Source organism: Crocodylus siamensis, chromosome 1 (assembly GCF_052110815.1).
Source record: "Crocodylus siamensis isolate JL-2025a chromosome 1, ASM5211081v1, whole genome shotgun sequence".
In the NCBI taxonomy this organism is placed as follows: domain Eukaryota; kingdom Metazoa; phylum Chordata; order Crocodylia; family Crocodylidae; genus Crocodylus; species Crocodylus siamensis.
The window spans coordinates 272,896,614-272,919,394 of NC_143395.1; the positions used below are offsets into that span (position 1 = coordinate 272,896,614).

Here is a 22,781-nt window from a genome sequence, read left to right on the forward strand (position 1 = left end):
GCTCAAAATCCAGAAATCAGTCAGTGAGACACCAGTTATGTTTCATACCATAATGCCTAGCCATAAAATGTAAGTACAGGCATACCTTGGAGATATTGCGGGTTTGGTTCCAGACCACCGCAATAAAGCGAATATCATAATAAAGTGAGTCACACGAATTTTTTGGTTTCCCAGTGCATATAAAAGTTATGTTTACACTATACTGTAGTCTATTAAGTGTGCAATAGCATTATGTCTAAAAAAAATGTACATACCTTAATTAAAAAATACTTTATTGCTAAAAAATGCTAACCAATGGAAAAATGGCACCGATAGACTTGCTCGACACAGGGTTGCCACAAACCTTCAATTTGTAAAAAACGCAATATCTGCGAAGCACAGTAAAGCGAAGCGCAATAAAACGAGGTATGCCTGTAATGGGTTTCCATTTTGAAACTTGATTAGGTACTTGAATTGAAAAAATTCTTAGGAGAAGACTTCGAATGAACGTTTTTTGTAGGTTACAAAATTACTTCTGTTTGCTTCAAATAATAGTAAATGCAAACATAAAAACGTAAGAAGCACTGAACTGGGTCAGACTAATGAAGCATCTAGCCCAGTATCCTCTCTGACAGTGGCAAATAGTAGATGCTTTAGAGCGAGAGTATATGAACAGGGTATATCTTGAGTGATCTATCCCCTGTTCATTCCCTCCCTGGTCTCCACCAGGGTTTAGTGATGTCGGAGGATTCATCCCTGACTGTTGTTTAATAGTTATTAATGGATCTTTCATCCACGAATTTTAGTCCTTTTTAGAACCTGGCTATACTATCTGCCTTTATGACCTCCTGTGGCAAAGAATTCCATAACTTAACTCCATGCTGTATAACAAGCAAATGAAATTTATGAATTGGCTATCATCACGGGAAAGAGATCAGATTCCTAGCATATTGAACATTTTAAGTGGTTCTTTGTTTAAATACAGGCTTAATGTTCAGTGGATGCATCTGCACGTTCAATTAGGGTGGCATGATAAACTCTGGCATAAACAGCTCCTGGGCACAGTGTCTATATATGCACCTGGGACTGCAGCAGTTTGAGCTGGGGTGGAGCAGCTCTGGGTTGGCAGCACGCTTGAGGGGGTCAGCTCCAGGTTCCAGCTCATGGCATTGGATGGCAGAGGGGCTGGCTGGGGAATGAGAGTTCCCAAAGAGTGGTGCCATGCATCTAGAAGGCAGGCACAATTTACACCCAGGTCAGAGTTTACACACCTATTTAGGCACAATTATTTTTGCTGCTGTAAGATAGTGCTGTCCCTGATATGTAGACTGTGATGCTTTACACCACAGCAAATTAGTTTACTGCTCAATTAAGTACATGTGTAGATGCATCCAGTGAGATTCAGAAGCAAGTCAGAGTGACTCTAAGGCTTCTTGGATAAGTAATCCTACTAGTAGGACACTTATGCCATTGACCAAAGCTACAGGACAGGTCAGGCCAGTATAGCCATGCTCAGAAGGTCTGTGGGATACCTTCCTTTGTATTCCTCAAGAGTATGTGGGTGCATATGCATATGTTCACTTTATTTTTTGTTCGCTTTATCGTGATAGGGCTCAGTGGCTCTAGTTATGATTAGGATTTCACTGGTGCTAAATACCATTCAAGCACTTAAGAGTTTGCAGTAGAAGGCTTCAGTCTTTAAAAAATGTACACTTTCTATGTTGCTTTGTAGTTCAGCAAAATTAATTAAACTACTTATAGTTCATAGAACTAAGTAGATAAATCTGTGCAGAATTCTTGTCTAATTCAAACTAATGCAATGAGTGAATGTATCCAAATAAGAGATTTTAAAGATGGTGCAGAAACAAGGGTAACAATGTCACCATCTGGCTGTGTAGGCAGTGCATATTTAATAAAATGGTTCTGAGTAATTTTAAATAGATAAATATCAGCAGATATTTATCTGTCCTATGCAGGTGCCAGGAGGGATTGCTAAATTTGTAACCAGTTTAGAAAAGATAAGCATTAGTCAGAAGCAAGATTTATTCCAGCCTTCAGAAGCAATTGATTTATTTATTTTCCCCCTCCTGAAAAATGTTGACTTGGCTGACTTCCATTTATAACATCCTTCAGGTTATGGATCTGCCCCAAGAGCAAAAAGCCATCAGGCACTTAATTTCATGATTGTTCATTTGCTTGAAGAGAGTATGAAGACATTGCTTTCCTTGGATGCAGAGCTTATGCACATCCTAATACATTATGAAAAAGGACTGTGATTAATGCACAGCTTTCCATTTGGATTAAATTATTCTCTCATTCCAATGGGCAATGTAAGAGGTGCACTTAGATAGATACATTAATAGTGTGAATTTTACAATCGAATCATGTTTGGTTAATATTCTTGGTCACTTTTTAAATTTTGTTTAAATTATGGAGAAGACATAAGGTTCATCATATTTATTTAGGTTCTGTTTGTCTTTCCATATATGTTTTCCACAATAGCTGAATTGGAAAGCTTGATTATCCTGAAAATTCCTTGCTTTACCATGAAAATTAAAGCGACACAAAATCTATTGAGCAATGTAAAAAAAAAGTATAAGTTTCTAGAAGTCATACTGACTTTTATCTAACATTTTCTTCGTTTTGATTCAGAAATGGTTCTGGAAACTTTTGAGTATAGTCTGAACCTCATAAACCTACATATTTGAAGAAAGTAAGTTGGAAGTAGGTAAAATTATTAATGATTTTGAGAGAGATGGTAAAAATGTTATGACTTGGCAAAGCAATTTCCTATCCACCCTCATGTTAGTTTTAAAATTCACAGTTTTTCAATTAATTCTTCACTTTATATTATGAAATATTTTGGTACAAATCTTGCTCCCATTGATGTCAGTAGAAATTTTTGCTATAGTTTTTTGAGAAAGTTGGAATGGAATTTATGGTTTGGTCATCGGCGATAGTGGTGTGGAATCCTTTTAACTGGTTGCTGGATAAAAGCTACTGTAGCAGGAGAACAGTTATAAATCAAAATCTAAGCAATTCTAAAACCAAGAAGCCCAACATTTTAATGAGTTATGATTGGAAAGTTTCAATAGTGTGTGTAGGTTTCCAATCACATAGAAAACCCAAGTCCTTAAAAGCAAGGAAATAGTTGATGGCATGGCAGATCTTGCACTGCTCACATGATAGGCATAAACACTTAGAGGATGCAAATATGGGGCATCTTTACATGTGCTCCAGGAAGGGGGGGAGGGCGCTTTAATTAGAACACCTCTGAGAGCTGCTCTAATTAAGGCACCTGCAGCTTCTTGTGCATTCAGTGTCCTGTGCTTCAAAATGGTGGCGGGGGTGCTTTAGCTAAGGCTTGTTCAGTGAGCTTTAGTTAAAGCACCCCTGCTGCCATTTGGAAGCGTTGGGATGCTGAATACACAAGACTGGAACGTGCTAATTAAATTAATTAAGTCTGCTTTGATGCATTGTAATTATAGCACACCTCATGGAGACTAGGATTAACTCTCAAAAGAACTGAATTGGGAAAGATAAGTGAAAGCACACAAGGGGAAAAGAGGTATTTTACAGGATAAAAGTACAGATACCTTTGGTATATCAGGAAGCCACAAGAGCATGGTAACAAGTACTGCATTATTTTTTCTGAAATTGTGGACATTGGCCAAAATAAGGAACGTCTAACTCAGTTTACAGAATTAATAATATTTAACAAAGGGCACAGCCCAAGGAATAAGGCGCAGCTTCCCATGGCTTCTCCTGCCTCTGGAGCCATAAGCAATCATTTGTGCACCCATTCGTACGGGTTCGTATCGCGCATCGTTCTCGTTCTTGATCGTTTTGTTTTTTTTGTTCTCGGATCCATCGTTTGTTTTTCGTTCGTTCGTCCCTTATCCGAACCCGGACAGAACGCGCAGCCACATCAACACCAGTGGTGCATAAGTTCTCAGGTCCATTGTTTTTGTTTTTGTTTGTTCGTCCCTTATCCGAACCGGGGCGGATCCAAGTGTAACCGCCTGCGCAGCCACATCAACACTGGTGGTGCGTAAGTAAGAGATCAAATAAAAAGAAAATATTCTGGAACCGTTACGAGTCTACCTCTCCCTTTTGCAAACTAACATCAGGGGATAGAACCCACCGGGGCAACAGTCACAACGTGGCTCGCGCCCCGCGCAAAAATAAATTGCTGTGTTGCAGCAATGAATGAATGAATTCATTCATTTTTTCAGCTTTCTCTACTGAGTCTTTTGAAGTGGTTGAGAATGTGTCTTCCATTGTGGAAAGTTGAGGTGTCACTCAGGCTGGGTTGAACAAAGCCTGAGGGCATTGGACACATCTGTCTTTTTGGCTGGGGTGAGGTGAGCTCACTAGGCCATATAGATACAGATGCAACCTTAAGGTATACTGCAAATGGCTCTTGCTAAGCAAATGACTTCTGTCCTAGTCTGAGCAATATTAACACCATGTAAAGCCTGGACAAAGGTACTAAGGCAGGCAAAAAATTCTTGGTATGTTGCCAGATTATGCTTTACCTGTTTGGTCACTCCCTTGAAATTTGCAGGCAGATGTTTTTGGAAGCCTGCCCCTGGGTGATAGAGATGTGGCCACTTTATAGGTTTGGCCACCCTTGTGATCTAATATGATGTTCTTGGTTGGCATTGAGTGAAATTGCAAGTAGGATTTTGGTGTGGAGGGGTGTGCTGTCCTAAGATTCATTCTTGAATCCTATGCTTCTCCTAGGGTTTTTTAAATGTCAGATTTCCCTGGCTAAAATAGTTTTAAAACATGCTATTTAAACGGTTTAGTTAGCTTGTTTTAAGAATCCCCTTTTTATCATTCTCTAGACAGCCTACAGGGGGCTGCAGTAATTTGACATTCAATTTAAATCAGTTTAGGTTTAAGATGTCTGTGTGTGCAGTCACATCCTAAGTTTGTAGATGACTAGATAAATAACAACGTTTGCTAGCTTTTGTTCTCCCTAGCTGTCTCTTTTTCACCAAAGACCTTGGCTTACCTCCCAGAAAAATTAATGGTCAGTATAGAAAATCAGTAGCCTATTGAAAACTGAAACTCTGAGAATGACTTGAAATGCATTTAATTTTATACCAAAACAAAGAGCATATGGGGCATTGGACTGATTGAATCATTTATGCACAGATTTAATTTGGTAAACATATCCGTTTTTAATAAAAGGTCAGGCACACTGTCTGATTGAACACTGGAGAATTCTTGCTGCTTATTCTGGATCTGGGTTTTTTTCCATTAAGTATATGAGGTCATGGATATTTTTCGCTTCTCTTGAATAATTTGTCTTCACTTTGAAAGACCAAATTACTTTTTATCCTTGAGTGCAAACTTCGTGCATGCAGCAGAATGCTGGGTTAAAGTAAACTTAGGAAGGAAAGAGAAGGGAGATCATTGTGAACATGGTTTTGGACATCACAGATATGAAAAGTCATTCTAAATGATCTAAATAAACAGCTTGTGTACTCTGTTGTCTTTGGATCTTCATGCACATGACCTCAGGGCCATTTCTGCCAAAAGGGTCTTGGACAATGTTTTGAATAACCTAGAACTCATATAATAGAGTCTTTTTCACCCTGGACCTTGGGTAAAGGGCTCAGTTCCATAAATAGTGCTCTGTACCTGGCATTGTCGGTATAAAGGCTGTTCTAAGGGCATGGGTACCCTGTGTTGGACTGTGCTAGGATGTGCTTTGTATTCATTTTAAAACGCGGGGTTTTTCAGCCTGTTCCTGATCTTCTGTTACTGGTATATGGAGACTCCCGCTTCCATGACTTGTTCCTTAATTTAGTAGGACTGTTCAGATTCTGGATGATGTCATACACATGTCCCATGGGCCACACACTGGGGCATAGGCAGCCCAGCTCTCACTCTGGCTGGGCGAGCAGCAAAAACAGGTGTCGTCTTTGCCTAACCCAGTGTATATTGTACCCAAAGAAATACAGTTTTTGCTGGAGGTTTGGAGCCTGCAGTCAGACATTCTGGATTAGATGCAAAGCACCTATCCAAAAAAGCTGGATGCAATAGGAGGGAAAAAAAGCCTTAGGCATAGCCTGGGTAATACTGCATAATACGGAGCTGCTTCTGTACTCTGGTAAAGAGATGTAGCTGCTGCACGCTAGGGGGATTACTGGTGCATTTCCTAACACTAAAATAAACCATTTCCCTTGTTAGGCAGTCTAGGTCCTCCTAGGTAATGGGCTGACCTGGAATCCTGAGGCTGTAATGGACATGCATTGATTTAAGAGGAGAAGGGCTAGTGCAGGGGTGGGCAAAATGTGGCCCACCAGGCCATTTTATCCGGCCTGCAGGGCCCCTAAAAAATTTAGAAAATTAATATTTATCTGCCCCGGCTGCCTATCATGCGGCCCTCAATAGCTTACTAAAACTCAGTAAGTGGCTCTCTGCCCAAAATAATTGCCCGCCCCAGGCTAGTGGGTGCTGACAGGAATGCAGGCCCCTGCTCTAACTTGTGGCACCTGATGAGGGTTAATTTGTTGCATGATTGGCCACTTTTAAAGCACTCTGCAGCCGTGCACGTGTCAAGGCATTGCTGTACAGCACTTTCAGAAGAGCTGATTGCACAATAAATGTAACTTCTGTCTGTGCCACAGTTAGTTCCTTTGAAGCCTCTTGATCCTGACTTGTGCTGCAGCAGGGGTAGTAGTGCAAGCTGCCTGGGTTGTATTAGGGAACATTGGCAAATCAGCCATGCCAGGTGGAACAACTTAAGCTCCTTGCCCATGACTTTGAGCATTGAAGAAAGAGCAGGAGCTTCTAGTCCTGTAGCAGTTTTCCTCTTCCTTCTACTGCCTCCCCGAAGGGATATTATGGGGTCCTGGATTATGACTCCAGCACAGAAAACCAAGCATATTCCATGTAGCAGAGTTTGCATTCCCACACTAGAGCAGTGTTTGCTGAAATTTTGAGTGCCACCTTAGCATAGGAACAGGAGGAGTACGCAGGAAGGATGAATACATAGGTTTCTCAGTTAACTTGGTTCCAGTAGCATAACGGAGGGGGGCAGGGGAGGCAAGACGGCCCTGGGCACCAACGTAGGAGGGGTGCTGGGATCATCCCCACAGAGTCCCTCCCAGACCCCCCTGCCCTTCTCTCCCTCCCTCCCTCTGTCCCCCAGCTCTTAGAACCCATGACCCTGCCCACCTCTGCTCCCAGACCCTCTACCTCCTCTGCTGCAGGGTTTGTCCTGGGTGCCAGCTTGACTTGTTGCACCACTGCTGAGTTCTCCATTTCTTTAAAATCAAGTCTCAAGTTGTTATGATTTGAAAGAAGAATCTTCAATTATTTGAGTGAAATCAGTGCAACAGTGAGCCAACTACCCCTGGGGCTTCTAGGGAACAGCTGTTCCTGAATAAGAGTGGGTAAACAAACCATGAAGTGCAAACTGCTCCATTCATTTTAGAATTCAGAAGACAAAGATAATGTTTTAAATATCAATTGCGTGATCTATTTCACTTCTCCTTAAGGCTTGCAACAAAGTAGAAGTGTCATCCTATGAAGATCTAGACCAGCATTTCTGAAAGTGAGTGGTGGGGAGGTGGCAAGGAGCAGAAAGTATTCAATGAAGATACATAGTTTGTTTTTGTAAGATTTTAGGAAGCAGTTTAATTTCTTGATGGGACCTCAACTTAGAAGTGTAGGATTCCCTGGCCCCAAGGTTGATGTAAGTCAGGCTACCAGTTTTCACAAAGACTCCGTCCTTTTTCCTTGTCTCCTGTTGTCTCATTCCGTGTCTGACTTCTGTGCTTTCAGCTTCAGCAAGGCTGCTGTTTCTCTTGCTTTGTTCTCTTCAGGTACTTAATGTGTGAAGTGTAGGTCCAGGAATATACCGGAGTAAGCAGCTTCCATTTCAGTAGGTAGACGGCGGAAGGTAGGATAACAGTAAAAGCAGGAATTTCGAGATGGTATTGAGCAGATCAAAAACTGTTAGTGGAATAAGTAAACAAACATCAACCAAAGACAGAAATGTGGGTTTGAAAAAGCAGGAGAAATTTGAATCAATTCCTGCCTCAGTGTCTTGTCTGTTTTTTGTGTTGGGGCAGCAGGAGAATGGGTCATAGTTTCCTGAATCATAGTAAAGCCAGCCAGAGAGTAAACGTGTAAATAGTCTTGTAATTTAACCTATCCATCCATGATTTGATAGCTTATTTCAGCATGGACTCAAGGTGTAGGTGTTCCATTTCAAAAGCATTCCACTCTTATTTAGGGCCCTCCAAAAATAGTTTCCACTTTGAGGTATGCGCACTGAGGAACAGTTGTCTGTATTTAAATAACTGCTTTGTAAATCTGCCCATTCAAACCAGTATCTGATACTATAATGTCTGTTTATGTAAAATTCAGTGTTTCAGGATATAAGATTAAGAAAATAGTTTAATAGATGTGTACAAACTTTTATAAAAATATCTTGTAGCATTCATATTCACCGTATGTTGAATTCTCACTTTAAAGGCACAAAATTGCTCAATTGTACAAGACTAGAACATTGATTTAGAGCATCTACCAATTCATTTAGTCCTCCCTTCCTCCCTCTCACACCCCAAGTTTTTATGGAAAACTTTGCAGTCTTATTTATAGGAGTCTGATTTATAGGATGAGGTCATTTAAAAAAAAGACACTCTCATGGACCCAGAGGGATAGCCTTCCATCTTCAGCTTCCTCTGTGCAAAAATGAAGTTTATTTCCTACCTATGGGGACTTTTTACCATCCTGTACCATCTACACTTTTCCCAGAGCCTGACAAAGGGACTTTGATCCCGAAAGCTTGCAGAAAAGGACAGTTTTCTTGCCATTTTCCAGTTGGTCTAATAAAAGGTATCATTTGGAACCAAGAGTTCTAGTTTTTTGTATATATTTAGTCTGAAGAGTTTTAAGTACAAAAAGATGCCTATCTAATAACCTTCTATTTATGACTTGAGACAAAGAAGACATTTGAGTGGCATTCCTAGAGCTAAGGCTGGAACTCCATCTTTTACCTACCCTGTTCTAGTGCCTTGGTAGCACTAGGCATGTATTAATAACACAAAGAGAAAGAGGCTTTGTAAAGAAAATGAAATTCCAAATTAGACAGAGATCTTGTATATCTTCAGAAATATAACACTAGATTTTAGCTCACTTCATGGGTTCTAGATGTATGTTGGTGGTAAGCTCTGGAGGTATGTGAAGACTTTCTCTTACAGAAAGAGATTGATTGTTTAACTGCAGGTATAATATGTGGCAATATAAGACATAAATTCATACTGCTAGTATGTCGGGTATGTAATACACAGGAGACTTTTGCAGGAGTTGTTCAATGATTTAAAGTGCTACTAGGTTTTTTCTTAATTAAAACTGTCACGGTATAGCAAATGGCAGCCTTTTGCTGGAGTTTGCAACCCATCTTCCTGCCATGGTTTGTAAATCTGTCTCCCCGAACTCCCAACTCAAGTTGCCTGCAGTTAACCTTGCTACAGATATTTGGCCCCTCTTCAGTTTAAGTAAACACACGTATGAGAGCGCAACAGAGAAGCTAGAGAAAAAGCTTGATTGTCCTGAAAATTCCTTACTTTACCAAGCTAGAGAGATGAGGAGGGAAGGTGCTGCAGAGGGGATGGACACTGTATGGTGCCTGCTTCCTGGGCTGGACTGGACTTTCTCAGGCTGGATCCAGTTTCTTTGCAGGCCAGATCTGGCCCTTGGGATATAGGTGGCCAACTCCTGCACTAGCAGACTGGATATAGAAATTCTAAATCTTTAAACATCTGGACTCTGGTGTCAGAAGTGGACTGGTCAAGGTCATTGACAACACCAAACTTTGGGGAAGAGTACCCACACTTGAGGATAGGCTGCTGATCCAGGCTGACCTCGATAGGGTTGCAGGGTGAGTGAATGAAAACCTGATGGCATTCAATACGGAGAAATGGAAGGTGCTCCACTTTGAGGGGGGGAAACCCACATCACACCACATCACACTTAGCGCTTGGCAGTGCTACGCTTGCTAGCACCACAGCCAAAAGAGATTTGGTGGTCATGATTGACCACAAGATGAATATGAGCCATCAATGCGATAGCACAGCTGGCAAAGCAAACAAAACTCTGCCTTGTATTTACTGATGCATCTGAAGCAAGACCCAGGATGTCATCCTCTCGCTTTATTTGGCCTTGGTGAGGCCACAGCTGGAGTATTGCATCCAATTCTGGGTTTCACAATTCAGGAAGGACGTGGAGAAGCTTGAGAGAGAATTTGAAGGAGAGCCATGCGCATGATCAGAGGGCAAAAGAACAGGCCTTATGAAGAGAAGCTGCAAGCTATGGGACTCTTCAGCTTCAAGAAGTGCAGGTTCGGGGGGACTTGGTGGCAGCCTATAAGTACATAAGGGGTGTGCATCAGGATCTGGGGGAACACCTGTTAACCAGAGCACCCCAAGGGATGATAAGGTCCAAACTCCTGCAAGACCATTTTAGTCTGGACATAAGGAAAAACTTCTTTACTGTCTGAACCCCCAAGGCCTGGAATAGACACCCCCCCCCCCCCCGAGGTGGTGCAAGCACATGCTCTGGACACTTAAAAAAAAAATGTGGATACTTATCTTGCTGGAATCCTTTGACCCCAGCTGACTTCCTGCCCTTTGGGCAGGGGGCTGGACCCAATGATCTTATTTGGTCCCTTGCACCCATAATGTCTATGAAATCTATGAATAAATGGGACTCACTTGTTGCAATACATGGTACAGGTGACTTTGTGAAGTGCTGAGTTGAATATCGTTATGTACAAACCTTTAACATTGGGAAGTGTGGACAATTATTGGTGGAAGGACAGACCTATTATGAATTTCAAACTGGCATCTTTTACATTAAGTTTTTATCAATATAGTACAACTTATTTAAAAATATACCATTACCATAACCTACATGTATGTATATGTGGCTTGACTCAAAAGGATGCTGTTATACTAATAGTGACATTTGGATTTTACAGTTACGTGTTTGTAAAAGATGATAAACTGTGTTTTCTGTGAACTTAGATATGGAGCTGGTTGCATTTTTTCTAATCAACTGTATTTTGATAAATGGATTTTAAAAAAGAACTTTCTTTTGAAAATATCAATGTTCAGTAATTTGGGAGGGGATTTTCTAAAAACTAAAAATTTTCAGCTGGTTATGAAAGAAGCAGACAAGCCAGTGTTTTTTTGTTTTGTTTTGTAAAAATGTAAAAACTCTGACAAAATTTGTTCTGGAGGTTTAATGGTGATTGTTTGTTTGTTTGTTTGTTTGTTTGTTTTTTTGAAAATTAAATGTCCTGGTCACAATTACCATTCTTTTAATTTCTGAACTCTACATGAGAGTTTTTTGGCAATTAAGCATAGTTTTAATTTTACTTCGCTGAGCTAGGGCTATGGTCATCCCTTTACCAAAATAATTAAAAGGAAATAATTATCTCAAGTAAATCTCATCTTCCTGCTTCTTCTGTTTCTTGAACATTGAATCTGTCTAGCATTAATTTGCATTACATTATTTCTTGAAGGATTTTATACAGTTTTAGTATTTTTAGGCAGAAGTCACCAGATGGCACTGTTTGTACAAAATCTTACAAATTATTTTGCTCAGGGTGCTCTTAAGTTTTTAGTTTTTGAAGAAATGTTGGATTTAGTTATGTAGTCATACTTGGAGAGATGCCTAGGCAGGTCCCAAACTGTGCTGTCTACTTTGCGTTTTCTGTTTGCAGATCATTGGCTTCTTTGGATCATGGAGTGCCTAGGCTTTGGAAATTGGGCCCTGATGTATGGGCTGAGATTTCTGGAACAATGGACTGCTTTCATGTGCTTTGTCTTCCTATCAGGACTGCATAAATATCCAGTGGTATTTCTTATTGGACCAACTGCATAGTTGGGAGAGATGTTGGACATGCTTTTGGCACAAAGCACTCTTCTTCGTGTCAGGAAGAGAACTTTATGCTGAAAGCTTCTCCAACATCTCTCCCAACTATATAGTAGTTCCAGTAAATTATCACCAAGACCTTTGCCCTCCATATTTTCTGGACCACGATGGCTACAACACTCCAAGTCTTTCACTGATTTTTCTGTTCCGTTGGAAAGGTAACCTACAAGGACCCTTGAAGGAAGGCAACATGGATATAAAAAAATGGAATATTGTTGTTGGAAAAGGCAGCATAAATGGTATATCAAGTCTTGAGATTTGTAGGCTTGTCCAGTTCAGTTCTCCAAATGACCATAGAAACAGCAAGTAAAGAAGGTATAAATGTTCTGGCATTTCAGGGGTGTCATAGAATAAATCATTAGAGGTCCCCAAAGGCTATCTAATTCTACAAAATGAATTGTAGCAGCGATTAAATAAATGTGTGTGTTTGTTCTTTGAATGTTTAAGTATTGAAAAAAGGCTTCATTATTTTTTATGTATTGTTGCTGCTGGAGAATAGACATTCTGACTGATTTTTGAGGGTCCTAAGATCTTTTTCTGAAGAAGTGCTTATACCTTGCAATTTTGCTTCTATCCTTCACTGCTACAAACCCCGTCTTAATGGACTGAGTTGATTTGGCTGTAAAAATAACCTTTGGCCTGAGACTTGGTATACAGGATATCAGTCCTAAAGTCCTAAATCTTCTGGACTTTTTTTGTTTCAGTTTCAATCATTTCTCTGCTCCTGCTGGTAGTCAGATGGTATTTTTTGTTTTAACTGTTAGCTTATTTGATGTATGCCATTTGCCATCTGCTGTCCAAAATATTTAAATTTGTATAACTGATTGCATTCCTAGTAAGTTAAATAAAAAAATACTTACATCTACAATCATTACACTCTGTTCCAAAGTGTACCTGCTTATGCCAGACCAGTAGCTCTTGGGTGACTCAGGACCATGTTACCCAAATTTGGGCCTTTACTGGTTTTGGCACTCAGGGTCATTGCAGTCTTTTCCCTTGGGAGGTCTCCTCCTGCTTACTTGACATGTCTTGGTTTTACAATAAATTAGAGGAGGTTCCTTATGTGTTACAGACTAAGGCTGTGCAAAGTTTTGGTCCCTGATTCAATTCAGTAGAGATTCAGCCCGATTCAGTGGCCAAATCTCCGAATCCAAATCAAATCAAGAGGACCCTTTAATCTCTCCAAATTGAATCAGAACCCTCTGAATCAACACAGAGAGATTCTGAAAGATTTGGAGATTCAGACATAGACACAGCTTTAAATGTCTTTTCTACATACCTCTAGGTAGCAGGCGGTTCATGAATGCTGCGATGGTGGGGTAGATGGAGTGTCCCACGGGAGTGCAGAGGGCTCCCCAGCGTGCTCAGCAGCAGACCCAGAAGTGGACCAGAAGCACTTCCGGGTCTGCTGGGGACCGCATGGGGGGCCCCTGGCTTGATGATTGGTGCTTCCTCGGGGGACATCTTGGGTCCCTGTGGCCTATTGCCAAAGCAAGGCAGCGTGGGGGGGGGAGGCGGTTCACCGCCAGCAAGCGGACCCAGAAGTGGGTTCACTTCGGGGTTCACTTCTGGGTTTGCCGCCAAGCATTTGGAGGGCCCTCCCTCCCCCCACACACACACTCCTGTGAGATGCTCCATGTGCCCCAGCATCGTAGCATTTGTGAGCCATGCTGGTACCTCAAGGTATGTAGAAAAAACATTTAAAGTTGTGTCTGTGTCTGAATCACTGATTCTCTGAATCAGCATTGAATCTTTAGATTCAGATTTGGACTAATTGAATCAGGGACAGTGATCTAAATCAACTAATTGAATCGATGTCCCTGATTCGGGCCAAATCCGAACGGAATAGGGCCCACTTCGCACACTCTTATTAAAGATCACCCTGAGGTGTACTTGGCAAGGACGTTTCTTGGGGCTTCTCCTCCCCTACACCCCATCTATATGCCAACCTGTAGTTGGTATGTAGTTTGATGCTAACAATTGGGATCAATGCAGCAAGCCAAGCCAGATGATATCATACCCTGACAGATACTTTTGTGTGAGAGGGATGATTTGGCACAATTGGCCAGCCTGGGATGACAGCATGCCAATATAAGTAATCTCAGCAAAAAGTCCAGTCATAAGGAAAAACAGAAAATTAAATCCTAGTCAAAGTCTCCCCAGTCCTTAGATCACAGTCAGTCTAGACTCTGCACTTGAAATTAAATCAAGAGTCTTTCTTGTCAGTTCTGTAAGACTGTGTCATCAACATAGGATCAGCTCTATCCAGTTCCTGTGATCACCTTGGGTCCTCACTGAGCAATCAGGTTCTCTCACCCTGCAGTGTCCTGTCAGATAGGACGGGTCTCGGGCAAAGCAAAAAAAAAAAAAAGCAAAAACAAAACAAAGATAAGGGAGGCTGTATTGTTCAGCCTCACTTGTGTCTCTCTGGACACCAAGCCTTGAGGTCTTGGGTCCTCCTTCTTCCCAGGTGGTGTCCACACTAGGACCCAGGAGACATTCCTTAGGATATCCCCTCTGTGGAGCCAGTGCAGCACTCTGCTGGGAGTGCTGATTGAGAGCATGCAGCAGCCAACTGCCTCTCTGCGCTGCTCTCATGCTGCTCCATGTCTGCTCTTACAGCCGGTCCCTGGTGTGGGCATCTGGCATCATTTTCCCATGCTTATCCAGCTTTACCGATAGCTTGCTTAAAAATTGAACAGGTGGCATTGAGTGCTACTCTGCAGCTGCACCTGAAGCAGGTAAGCTTGTTCTGGTTCCAGCCCTTACTGGGCTATTTCACATCTCTCCTTTATCACTCAAGCCCCGAAGCCGGGGCTTCCATCCCCCAGCACCTGTCGCACTATGACACAGAGGTTGCCAGCCTTTTGCAAGCGACCTTTGTGACCCAGCCCCTGCCATGGGCCTGCAAGTCTCTGCCTCTGGAGTGGCCAGCTGCCTGTGCTTACCCTTATTATTACGGAACTACCGAAATGGCAGAAACAAAAAAAAGAAAAAAGCTTACTGAAAATAAAATGCTGGTTCCCCGGATGTAGCCAGCAGTTTTCACCATGCTGTGGCCCAGCTGCACAGTCTGTGGAGGGGGTAGGGGGGAAGGCGGTCTGCACACATGATAGGCAGTTCAAGGTGGCTGCTGCCCCTGTCCCACAGTGCTGATTGACTGGGAGGGTTGTCTGTCATATGGCCCCATTCCTCTGCACCAATCAGTGACAAGGGCCAGGTCCTTATGACAGACAGCCCTCCCAGCCAATCAGCAGTAAGGGGTGGAGTCACAGGGGCCCCTTGGCCAATCAGGTGTTGCAGGCAAGGGTGCTGTGAAATGGCTGCTGGGTCTATGTTTTTGCTGCGAAATCACCTGGCAGCCATCTCGAGTTCAGTAGGTCCCTACTTATATCCTCTCTGCAGTGGTGGCAAGCTCAGATGGGGTGGAGCTGCAAGCTCCACAGCAGAGGGGAGCACTGTGGAGAGGATGGGCTGGGTGGCACAGCGCTGTGCCACCAGTCCCCCTGTGGCAGATCAGACTCTTCCAGCCTACAGGCCAGAGGTTGCTGACACCTGTTCCATTCTGTGTTTCTACTCTATGGCCTCATGTTTTCTTGCAGTAAAAAAAGTAATAATTCCCAAATTAATTGCTACACAAGTGAAATAGCTAGTTGAGTATTGCAAAATGTTATTTCCAGTAGGGCATGTATGTGTTTTAACAGGCAGGTTAAATGTTAATTATAAACAACACATTAATTTTATCTTAATTTGTGCCTTCATCATGAATTTGCATTCTGATAGAGTCTTTATTACAGGATCACATATTATTTTCCACTGCATTCGGTGTACATGAAAGACACCTAACTCACCTCCATGAGCTCTAGTTCTCTCCATTGCTTACTATGTGACACAGGCACAGACAGAACGAGGTTCTTCAGTAACATTCAGTTGCAGTCCTCTTCTCCACCCCACATCTTCCAGCTTATGCAAAAAGTGCCATAATGCATATGCACAAGGAGCAATATGAAGTTTGCACAGGCAGCTCTGGCATTACCTAACTGAAGCACCTGATTTTGCAACCATAATTTTCCGTGTTATGCGTATATAATTTTCATAAGGTTTTTTGTTTGTTTTTTTTTTAAATAAACTAAAAAATCAAATATTCTATCATGTAATGTAGAGATGGGCAAAATGGCGGATATGGCCAGATTCCATTTTCCATGAGCCCCTGTCTGCATCACTGCGGTTGGTTTCCCTAGAGACCCCAGCAGTAGTGGGGCTGTGACAGCGCAGGACCAGAGTTCCAGGCTTGGGAGTGGTGTGTAGTCTAGTGCAGGGATGGACAACCTGAAGCACACATGCCATAAATGACATGGGCACAGCCTCTGTGTATGGCAGCAGGCCAGGGAGGGAGCAGAGCAGCAGGTTGGGCAAGGAAGGAGATAAGTGTGGCACTTGTGAAGGGCATGGGGCTTATTTTGTTGTCCCCATTGTGCTAGCTCATTCAGCCTCTTTTACTTGTTTCACTCAAGCTTGCCACTTTTGTCCTGTGTCCTGTAAATTGTCCTTCCCCTTTATTCCAGTTTTTTATCCTCCACATCCACATAGGCTCCAGTCCCCATCCCTTGCCCTGTTTTCTCTCATTCCTTGTACTATATGTCCAGCCATTCCCAGTTCCGTATGCCCTGGCTTCTTTTATCTGCCAAGAAACTTACCCTTTCTGTGAATAGAGCTTTATAGACTTCTGTTGTCATTAGACGCTGTTATAGACGGTGTTGTAATGTGCTGCATCTGTTGTTGTTTGAACCCTTGCTATGCCAGCTTGCAAATAACTTTGATTACTAACAACAGTTGAAATTATACAGGGCCAGCTACAGTAGATGGTTGCACAGCTTCTTTTATAGGGTTTGGATGAATACTGAAAATAAATAGTGAGGCCCAGTAGAGGCCTCATAAATTAGTGACACTATCCCAGAAAAAAGCAAAAACGTGCATTAATTCAGTGAATGAAGGCTACATAAAAACTAGAATTGTGTGATTAATCATGTGGGTTCCGAAGATCCACCAAGCTAATTGTTCCAGAGTACAGACAGAGACTGACTGTCCTGTTATGCCTCTGAGTTCCCTGTTTCTTATTTTGTCAAAAGTCTACCTGTTAAATTATCCTTTCTAGGACTTAATACAGGTTCCCCTCACTTTATGCTGTATATGCGTTCCTGGAAAACACCGCATAACTTGAATTCACATAAAGGGAACCCACTTTACAATGTAACAAATAGGGATACATTCCAGGACCTTGATTATACTGACCCCCCAGACCCGTTTCTACCACTTTTACACAGCAATTTTGGTACCTACCAACAGCAGACAGTACACACAAGCACAGGGTGGTGGTGATGTTGCATAATTTACCAATTGCTTAAAAGGACAAGCAAGACTTGTAAGTGGGGGGATAAGGCAAGATGCTGCATTTATTGATCAGAATATTCAAAGGAGCACTCATACGTTCACACACACACACTCATTCCCAATTAGTCTGCAGATGTTATAGTTACCAAAGTCCATTGCTCGGTACTACACTAGGTGGCCAGCCTAGGAGTGCGAGATAAGGAGGGGGGCCTTGTCAGACATGTGTCTATGCTTTAATGAAGTATGCCAAGTGTTACCCAAACACTTGCTGTTAAGTCTCTCCCCTTCATAGGGCCTCAAATTGGTGTTGAGTGACTGGTTCCACCATTCTTGACTTTGTGCCTTCTTTGTTTGAACCCCAGTAATTTTTCACTGGCAAACAGATGAGTTTAGTCTGCAATATTCTCAGTGTTGTCCTTCAGAGCAGCTGGCATATCTCTTATCTCCTTGCTGTGTCTGTTATGAGCAGTGCCTTCAGCCTTTCCTTGGAACTCTTCCGCCCTTTACTAACCTGTTTTTCTGCACATTGTTCTTTCTGTATTTTTCCATTCACTTCACACTCATTCATCTATATATGCAAAACATAGTCTCACAAAACAACTGTTATTTATCATATATATGCTATGATAACTATCTTAAATTGCTACATTGGATGTTACCGCAGTGGGAATGGCAATTACAGAAACACACATCGCAGACAACGAGCAAGGAGCACAGAGCCACACAGGATATTTTGGTGAACATCACTCCCACAATGCACCACACAAAGTAGCTGACTGCAAGCTTCCACCACACCAATCACATAAGAGTGAATTTATCTCACATATAACAAAGTTTTAGTATTAAAAGGGTCACCACATAAGAGCAAATTTGCACATACAGAACCCACATAAAGCGAGGGAAACCTGTATTGTAAAAAAAAAAAAATACTGTCCTTCTAGCTAGGTCTTCGTGAGCTAGCTAGTCTCTCACATAATAATGGAGACATATTTCAGAAGCCAGCTCTGAAAGACTCTGTTTCCTCTCTGGAAAGAGAGGAAAATTTGACTAGCAGCGGTAGGGAAACAACTTCTGTACTCCTGTGTAGTAATACTATGCTGTTCTAAAGTTAGTGAGCTTGTCTCAGTGTTACTCCAGGGACTTTGCATGACTACTCATCCACAAATAAGGAAGCAATGAGGTCACATAACAGCATATTGAAAGGTAGGAAGAGTAGTGGATGCTATCGTTGGCTCCATTTAGCACCCACAACACTAAAGCCTTGAAGGCCTTGCACAAAATAGCTTATGTATGCTACAAAAGACAATTTGTTGCGCCTTTTTGTGATGCTTAAGCACCCAACTATGGGCCAGAGATTTATGAACAGAGCTCTTAATAAACTTGAATATATGGTAATGAAATTATCAAGGTATTTTCTAAATATATATAGTAAAAAAAAGTCCCTGGCAAAAGCCTTGTCTTTCACTTTTTTGCAGGGGAATTTTGGATGAAAAAGCATTCAGGTTTAGTATTTGCTTTGTCTTCTATAGTCCACAGCAAAGCTTATTTTTTAAACTAAACAAAAGAAACGTAAAAGCCCCAAATCCTAGTATAGTAACCCGTGAATACACACAGACTTTATTCTAATATAGTGGCTTTTTGGTTCTTTTGGACTTATCTAGAATTTAACACTGTTTTTTTCCTCCGCTCCTCTTTGACTTTAGCTGTGGATGGATTTCTAAAAACCGATGAAAGACAAAGATTAGCAAAGGAAAGAAGGGAAGAAAGAGAAAAATACCTTGGTAAGTTGACTTATGGCATGTTTTGAATAGCTGTATATATTAGTAGGTTTTACATTATGAGCAGGAATATCATCACACTTTAAAATATACAATATTTAAATAACAATCAATTTAAGAAGCTATTAATTTCAATAAAACAATAATTTTCAGTATTATTCATGCATTATTTAAGTAATGGAATATTATAATTATAACAACATATAATATTATGGTCCAGTTTGCTTTGTATTTTGTCACCTTGAAAAAATTTAAATCCTGCTAAATTGTAGAGAAATCTAATTCTAGTGTTAAAGGAACAAGACAATCAAAGCATAATCAAAGACTCTTTCAGTTGATTTCATGGTACAACAGTGAATAACTTTTATCTCAGATAAATGTGCTATTAAATATTATGACAAGCTATACGTGATAGATTCGCTTTTAGGATGCTTGAATGTACGTCTCTAATTTAAAAAAATCTTTAAATAAATATTTAAAGTGGTGTATTGATTTTTTTTTCAATTTTTTAATGCTAATTTTAGTCCATTTTTATTTTAATTAATGCTGAGTTGATAAAAGTGGCAAAACTAGATTTCTTGCCTACCTCTAGGATTATGTATCTTTCTCACTGCTTGCAGGTAAATGAAAATGCATACATACATTAACAACTGGCCAGTAAGAGAGACCCCTTCTCACTATCCCACAGTGCTCTGCTCTCCCTGCATTCCTCCCTGGGAAATGAGGGAAGAAAGGAGAGCAGCTGGCTTCCAGATAGACCACACACAGCAAGAAGTTGTCACTGGAGGACTGGTTAACAAGCAGCCCTGTCCCTGTTGCTATGCTTAGGAAGTACAAACCCCCCAGTCAGCTTTTGCTATTTGGGGCAGTTCACTTACGCCCTAAGCCCACTGGGATCTTTTTCAGGCATCCGGGAACTGGGAAAGTCTTCAGAGGTCTCCTTGTTCAGCTGTTGCCATGGTGGCAAGCCTGTCAGTGAGCTCACAGATAGGATCCCCTGCTAGGAACAGCCTTTATTGCCGCCTGTCTGGAGAATGTCCTTTCCAGCACATTCCAGCCACAAGCGCTGTGCATATGCACCTGTCCATAGTATTGTAGTCTGCAAAAATAGCATCAGTCAGAGGCCCTAGATCCCCTAGATTAAGTGGAAGAACAAGATTTACACACATTTTCATATCTGCAGCACTGCTTTGCAGCATCATTCAGATGTCACCTTCATTACTGCAGTGGACAGTCAGTTCTTAGCACAATATCCTGACACTTTGGTTCTTTGTTTCTGTATAGTCATTCTGTTCTCGTATGTTCTGCTTTCTTTGTCTGCTAGTTATCAAACACTAATAACTAGTCATCATTGCATCTGCAAGATAACTCTTCAAATGTTGACAGTCCTTGTTAATTTTTTCACACTAACCCAGACTTGCCAGTGTGTTGAACACCATTTTTCATTCCCCTATCCCACCAGACTCATTCAGTCCTAGCAGTACACAATACCCAGGTAAAAGTTTAAGCTGTGTTGCACAAACTTTTAATAAAATGTTGTAGACATTTCCCACATTCTCCAAAGGGGAAGCCGGGAATTAGGGAGATGGATCTGACAAGAAGCTGAGTTCAGAAGAGAGGTGGGACAGGTTGGTCAAGGCATTGGGTATAGAGCTCTAAAACTGAACAAGGCAGAGCAGGCCTAGAAATAAGTGGGGACAGGGAGTGAGGAAAGGATGATTGGAGGTCTCAGCTGGGGGCAGGTCAGATAAGGAGACAGGAGTTCATGGAAACATAGGAAAAAAAAGGGATGGAAGGGACCTCCAGAGTTCATCTAGTCCAAATTCGTGGCTGAAGTAGGATCGTCTCTATCCAAACCAGCCTGTACAAATCCATTGTCTAACCTATTAGCAAAACAACAGTCAACCCTGACACACTCACAAGACATAACAATCTAATCTGCCACAGGTGAATCAGGGGGACCACAATGGCCAGCATCCCATTGCTGTGAAAGTTAATAAAATACACTCAGGAGATCCAGGAAGAGGGCCAAGCCCCCTGCTGCAGAAAACTACAAAACTCCCACAGTCCATACTAATCTGACCATGGAATAACATTTCTTACTAACCCCAAATATGGTGACTGGTCTGACCCTAAGCAAAGGGGCAAGACCCTTTAGCCAAGAACCTCTGGGTTTAAGTCCCAGCAGAGCATTTGCACATCCCAGTCAATGAGATGAGGTATTAGGACTGAGTGGGGAAATAGACTAAGGAGACAGGGAGGACAGAAGGTGGAACCACAAATGCTGAGGCAAAGAGACTGCAAATTTTAGGTACGAAGGGAGTGATTAGGGTAGGAAAATCAGAGGTAGTGATACTAGAGTTTGGCAAGGAGATGGTGACTAGAATGAGAAGCCTGAGGTATAAAGATTGAGACTGAATGAGAGTGGGACTGGAATAAGGAGCCATGACTGGGAACTTTAATTCTGGCTTTTCCTGACTTTCATGTGCTTGACTAGGGAAGTGTGAATAATATGTTTTTAATTTAGTATTTTGGTGTGTAAAATACGTGGAGGGGTGTGCATGTGCATGCATATGCAATTTTATCCTGAATTATTGCTTTCTTCCATTTCACAGTGGAAGTTTGCATGAGCACTGGAGTTCTTTAAATAATTTATTGTATTCATTGCTACATATTCCCTCATGCAAGCCTGAAGTAACAGTCCTGTCTGTAATGCTGCAATCATGGTTTCCATAGCAATAAATTAATGTCTTATAAATAGGCTCAGGAGGATTTTATATTTATTGATAAATGTCAATTTTTGCGTCACTCATAGACCAATGAAAAAACATTTCATCATTAATACTCAAAATTTATAAAAAGGGGACATAAGAATAGGGTGGGCTCCTACTCAACAGTGGCTGGAGGTGGTGGGGGGAAGTCGGGATTGGGCACTGTGTCCGTCTGTCCCCACTTCCGCAGCTTGATGCCTGTAGGGTGCCAGACAGTTGGGCCCTCCCTTGCAAATTTGGGCAGGAGCCGGCAGGCAGAACGAGTTATTGGATGCAGAGGGCAGATGCTGCTGCAGCAGTCAGAGGTTTCCTTACTAGGGGAGGAGGTGGGTAGGGGAAGGCAAGGGAAGCAACCGTCATGGGACAAAGGAAAATAGGCACTGAGCTCAGCATCACTGTGCATGGGGGCCGGGCAGCAGGTTAACAGCCTGGCACTACAGCAACTTCCCCCCACAACTGCTGTGTGCTGGACTGGTGGAGGAAGCAGGGGTGTGTGTGTGTGTGCCTTCACACCCCTAATTTCCCACAATCCCAACAATTTTAATTTATAAAAATCAAAATAAATGCTTAAAATAAACATTCATGTTTCAGAGCTGTTGGTTGTAGCCATGTTGGTCTAAGGACACAGGCAGACAAGGTTCTTTGGGTAAATGTGATATCTTTTATTAGACCAACTAAATAGTTGGGAAAAATGTTCTTTGCAAGGTTTCAGGCACAAACACCCTTCTTCAGGCATAGGGAGTTGGTCTAATAAAAGATATCACATTTACCTAAAGAAGCTTGTCTGCCTAAAAATAAATATCAGTCTAGCTGTCAAAATTAAATTAAAATTTAAAAATAAAAATTGAATTCTGTGACGCCTACTCATAAAAGATTGACTCTCTATGTGGAGCAAGCA

General features: G+C 41.7%; 1 protein-coding gene across 1 annotated transcript in view; it reads left to right on the forward strand.

Annotated features, from left to right (window-relative positions):
• Positions 1-22,781, forward strand: part of MAP7D2 (MAP7 domain containing 2) — a 139,207-nt gene that overhangs the window by 58,052 nt on the left and 58,374 nt on the right. Inside the window, exon 2 of the mRNA XM_090062508.1 lies at positions 19,038-19,115. Coding sequence (XP_089918634.1) covers positions 19,038-19,115 — 78 coding nt within the window. The remainder of the gene's footprint in view (positions 1-19,037; positions 19,116-22,781) is intronic.